We start from the raw sequence: 5,236 nt of genomic DNA, 5'->3' as shown, positions 1-5,236 counted from the left end.
GGGGGGCGGAGTGTATGTAGGTACACCGGCCTTGTCTTTAAAAAAATATATATGTTTTTATTGATTACAAAGAGAGGAAGGGAGAGGGAGAGGGGGATGGAAACATCTGGAAAGTTGAGGCCCTCATCGGGGTGAACAGAAAGAGGCCCACCCTAGCCGGTGTGGCTCAGTGGCTAGAACATTAGCCTGTGGGCTGAAGGGTCCCGGGTTCCATTTTGGTCAAGGGCACGTGCCTCGGCTGCAGGCTTAACCTGGTTGGGGCGTGTGCGGGAGCCAACCAGTTGATGTGTCCCTCTCACAGCGATGTCTCTCTCTCTTCCCCTCTCCCCCTCCCTCCCACTCTCTCTAAAAATCAGTGGAAATATATCCTCGGGTGAGGATTAACAAAGTTAAAAAAAAAAAAAGTGTACAGCACACCTCTTCCCTCAGTGCCGTTCTGCTCCTGGGCTGTTGGACTTCGGGGAAGGAAAGAGCCATAAAAGATAACTTGTTTGCAGAAGGATAGTAAAATTCCAAGTGAATTCACGCGCGCTCAAGGAGTCCTATTTGTGCAGCGGCCTCGTCCAAAAATAATTTGGAACGGCCGATTTTCCGGTAACATGCAGACGCGCGGAGTCATAAATAACTTAGGGATAAATCCGTGCCGTTCATAAACGCCGGGAGCTGGGCACCCCCCAGCCGGGCCGGGCCAGGCCATCCGGGGCAGGTGCCGCCTCCGTCTGGAGCGAAGGTCCTTCTCCACCCGTCTGGTCCTCACAGAGGCCTCGTGAACACCAGGGCGAGACGGTCACGTTGGAAGGCGCCCCGGCCAACGCTCAGATGCGTTTCCCGAGGAGAAAGCCAGCCTCTTCTCTTCGTGAGGGTCTTTGGGGTGAATGAGGGCGGGCTGAGGGTGATCATTCGTTTTCATTGAAGAAAAAAAGACTTTTTAAAAATATATATGCACATATATAACTTTATTGATTTCAGAGTGGAAAGGAGAGGGAGAGAGAGAGAAACATCGATGATGAGATGAGAGGGAATCATGGATCGGCTGCCTCCTGCACACCCCCTACTGGGGATCGAGCCCGCAACCCGGGTATGTGCCCTGACTGGGAATCGAATCATGACCTCCTGGTTCATAGGTCGACGCTCAACCCCTGAGCCACAATCTTTCTTTTTCGTGATGGTCTTTGGGGTGAGTGAGGGCAGGCTAACGTTGGTCATTCTTTTTCATTGAAGAAAAGAAAAAGGGCCAAAACTGGTTTGGCTCAGTGGATAGAGCGTCGGCCTGTGAACTGAAAGGTCGCAGGTTCGATTCCGGTCAAGGGCATGTACCTGGGTTGCGGGCACATCCCCAGTGGGAGGTGTGCAGGAGGCAGCTGATGGATGCTTCTCTCTCATTGATGTTTCTAACTCTCTATCTCTCTCCCTTCCTCTCTGTAAAAAATCAATAAAATATATTTAAAAGAAAAAGGAAGGGTTTGGGGGGTTTTTTGTTGATCCTCACTTGAGGACATTTTTCCATTGATTTTTAGAGAGAGGAGAAGGCGGGGGAGACAGAGAGAGAGAAACATCGATGTGAGAGAGACACATCCACTGGTTGCCTCCCCCACACACCCCAGCCAGGGCCAGGGATTGAGCCTGCAACCGAAGTACGTGTCCTTGGCTGGAATCGAACCCAGGACCCTTCATTCCGTGGGTCGACGCTGTATCCAGTGAGCCAAACCAGCTCCAGGGCGATCATTCTTTCTAATGTTATAGCCCTAACCAGTTTGGCTCAGCAGATAGAGCCTCAGCCTGAGGACTCAAGGGTCCCAGGTTCGATTCCGGTCAAGGGCATGTACCTTGGTTGCGGGCACATCCCCATTAGGGGGCATGCAGGAAGCAGCTGATCAGTGATTCTCATCATTGATGTTTCTAACTCTCTATCCCTCTCCCTTCCTCTCTGTAAAAAATCAATAAAAATAAAAAAAAATTACCTTTGAAAAAAAAAGCCTTTTTGAACATTTTCGTATGCAACAGGGAAGTCCCGTACCAAGCCATCTCTACGTCAGTTGCGTGCTTGATCCCATAGGGGGCGCTGCACGGCGCCCCATTCAACACTGTCGCTAACCAGGCGGCTTTCCGGGCACTGGTTTGGGTATTCCGCTATCGTCTCCCCCGGAGCAGTCTCAGATGCCAGTTACCCTGTTCCCACTGACTCTGCAGCTCCGTGTGTGGGAAAAGCCAGAGTTGGGGGGCGGATGGAGGGCGGGTTGCTGAGATGAGGGCAAGGGGGCATCCTTTCAGCCCAACAAGGGTGTCTGGCTTCTCCCTCTCGCTCGTCTGGCAGGGGCCCAGGCAGCAGGGCTTTGGGCAGCGGTTTCAGCTTGAACACTCGGAGCTGAAAGGGACCCTCCGGGGCAGACCCCCGCCCCCCGGCTCCCCCCATCTCAGGAGGGAGGGTAAGGCGTTTCAGAGATTCTGCCGAAACCCAGCCCGCTGACTCCCCTCAGCGTGGGTTTCCAGGCCCGGGGCCAGGTTCTCTCCACTCACACACTCCGGGCCCTGAAGACACACGTCGGATGTGACCGTCATGCTGATGGCGTCATTACCCGGATGAATGAAATCGCTTAAATGAGAGAGAGTTGGCCTGTGGGGTTTTTGTTTGTTTGTTTGTGATCAGTGTATTTTTATTGATTTCAGAGAGGAAGGGAGAGGGGGGGAGAGAGAAACATCAATGACGAGAATCATGGACCGGCTGCCTCTTGCACGCCCCCTTACTGGGGATGGAGCCTGCAACCCGGGCATGTGCCCTGACCGGAATCGAACCTGGGACCCTTTAGTCCGGGGCTGAGGCTCTATCCACTGAGCCACACCGGCCAGGGCCTTGTTCCCCCATCTTGGCCGCATCTCCAAGGCCACCTGGTGGACCACACGCTAGAATGAGCATCCCTACGCCGGCGGCAGGAGTGTCGTACTCTGAGGGGGGCCAGTTCACCCCCACGTGGCCCCCCGGGCCAGGATGGTCCCCGGGTCCATCTCAGACGCGCCCTCCGCTCTCCCGTGTCTCTGCAGCGTGCCCGCTGGACTTCCCGGCCTTCCTCAGCGAGTCCCTGGAGGTCCTCTGCCTGAACGACAACCACCTGGACGCCGTGCCCCCCTCGGTGTGCCTGCTGAAGAGCCTGTCGGAACTCTACCTGGGAAAGTAAGTGCGCGGCCCCGGGAGGCAGAGCGTCCGTCCGTCCATCCGTCATCCACCTACGGACACCGCCAGGGGGTGGGGGGATGTCAGGAACGGGACTTATTCAAGGACCAGCGGGAGGGGACGCAGGGGGTAGGGATGCAATGCGGCCGCCTCGGCTAATCTGCTCAGTTATAAAGAGAAGAACTGCCCGGCTGGTGTGGCTCAGTGGTTGAGCGTCAACCTATGAACCAGGAGGTCAGGGTTCGAGTCCCGGTCAGGACACATGCCCGGGTTGTGGGCTCCATCCCCAGTAGGGGGCGTGCAGGAGGCACCCAATCAGTGATTCTCTCACATCATTGATGTATCTCTCCCTTCCTCTCTGAAATCAAGAAAAATATTTAAAAAATATATATGGTGGGGGTTTTTTATTCATTCATCCTTTCCTTTACTGAGCACCTATTGGCAGGCACTGCCCTGGGGTTCGGACAGTGTGAAAATCTCCATGAAAGTATTAAATGATTCAAGTTGCTCTGCCTTTTTGAGAAGAGGTAGTCATTGAGCACCTTTTATTTTTAGTATCTTTTTATTGATGTCAGAGAGGAAGGGAGAGGGGGAGAAGAGAGAGAGAGAGAAACATCCATGATGAGAGAAACTCATGGATCGGCTGCCTCCTGCATGCCCCCTAGTGGAGATCGCGTACATGACCTGGGGCATGTGCCCTGACCGGGAATCGAACCAGTGACCTCCTGGTTCCTAGGTCGACGCTCAACCACTGAGCCACGCCCTCAGGCCGTGACTGATCATCTTGAAGGTAGTGACCAGACGAGAAAGTGGGGGGAGGAGGCCCAGTACTAAGCCACAGGGACGTGCAGAAGGCAGGGCTTTTTTTTGGGCTGCCAGTCCCCCCCCCATTCCCCCCGCCCCCCGCCGCCGGCTTTCCAGGGAGAACGGCTTGGGGATGAGGGTTTCAGTGGGATGCTCAAACTAGGGGCCCACCATGTTGGGCTCGGGGTGCAGGCTCTCAGTGGCCCCTGCGGGCCTCTGAGGCTGACCAGCTGCTGCATGTGCGTGTGCGTGTGCGTGTCCCGTCCTCAGTAATCCAGGCCTGAGAGAGCTCCCTCCCGAGCTGGGGCAGCTGGGCAACCTCTGGCAGTTGGACATCGAAGACCTGAACATCAGCAACGTGCCCGCGGAGATCAGGAAAGAAGGTAAATAAACCGACGAAACAGAATAGATCCGGAGACATAGATAGAACCCATGGAACAGACTGCAGAATCTCAGAGTCTCAGAGGGGTGGTGAGAGTGCGGGGAGGCGGGGCGGGGGAGAGAGATTAACGGGGAACTTGCATGGCCCACAGACACGGCAAGAGTGTGGCCAAGGCTTGCGGGGGGAGGCGGGTGCAGGGAGGAGGAGGTGAATGGGGAGAAAAACACAATAACAGCAACAAAAGGGACATCTGTAACACTTTCAAAAAATTAATAAAAGTCGGGCCCTACTGGTTTGGTCAGTGGTTGAGCATCGACCTATGAACCCGGAGGTCATGGTTCGATTCCCGGTCAAGGGCACACTCCCGGGTTGCGGGCTCGATCCCCAGGAGGGGGCGTGCTGGAGGATTAGGGTTAGCGTTAGACGTAGGGTCCGACGCTCTAGCCACTGAGCCAAACCGGCTAGGCCAGTGGTTGGCAAACCGCGGCTCGCGAGCCTCATGCGGCTCTTTGGCCCCTTGAGTGTGGCTCTTCCACAAAATACCACGTGTGGGCGCACGTACAGTGCGATTGAAACTTCGTGGCCCATGCGCAGAAGTCGGTTTTAGGAGAGGAGACACGAAACAAGTACACGAGACGCGTGTGGATGGGAGAGTTGGAAGGGGCCGACCTCAGCGAACGTACCTCCATCAGATGGAGGACGTTTTTAGCAAAGGCCAGCTTAGGAGTTCCCTAATTAAGTGAATAACAATGTACCTATCTATATAGTTTAAGTTTAAAAAATGTGGCTCTCAAAAGAAATTTCCGTCGTTGTACTGTTGATATTTGGCTCTGTGGACTAATGAGTTTGCCGACCACTGGCCTAGGGCTGCCATTGATTAC

General features: G+C 54.7%; 1 protein-coding gene across 1 annotated transcript in view; it reads left to right on the top strand.

Annotated features, from left to right (window-relative positions):
• Positions 1 to 5,236, top strand: part of LRRK1 (leucine-rich repeat kinase 1) — a 55,125-nt gene that overhangs the window by 24,688 nt on the left and 25,201 nt on the right. Inside the window, 2 exon segments of the mRNA XM_015569108.1 lie at positions 3,040 to 3,169; positions 4,244 to 4,356. Of these exon segments, the coding sequence (XP_015424594.1) occupies positions 3,040 to 3,169; positions 4,244 to 4,356 (243 nt within the window).

This window comes from Myotis davidii, unplaced genomic scaffold (genome assembly GCF_000327345.1).
Source record: "Myotis davidii unplaced genomic scaffold, ASM32734v1 scaffold164, whole genome shotgun sequence".
NCBI classification, from domain to species: domain Eukaryota; kingdom Metazoa; phylum Chordata; class Mammalia; order Chiroptera; family Vespertilionidae; genus Myotis; species Myotis davidii.
Note: the sequence above shows the minus strand (reverse complement) of the source record. Positions and strands in the feature narration are given on the sequence as shown.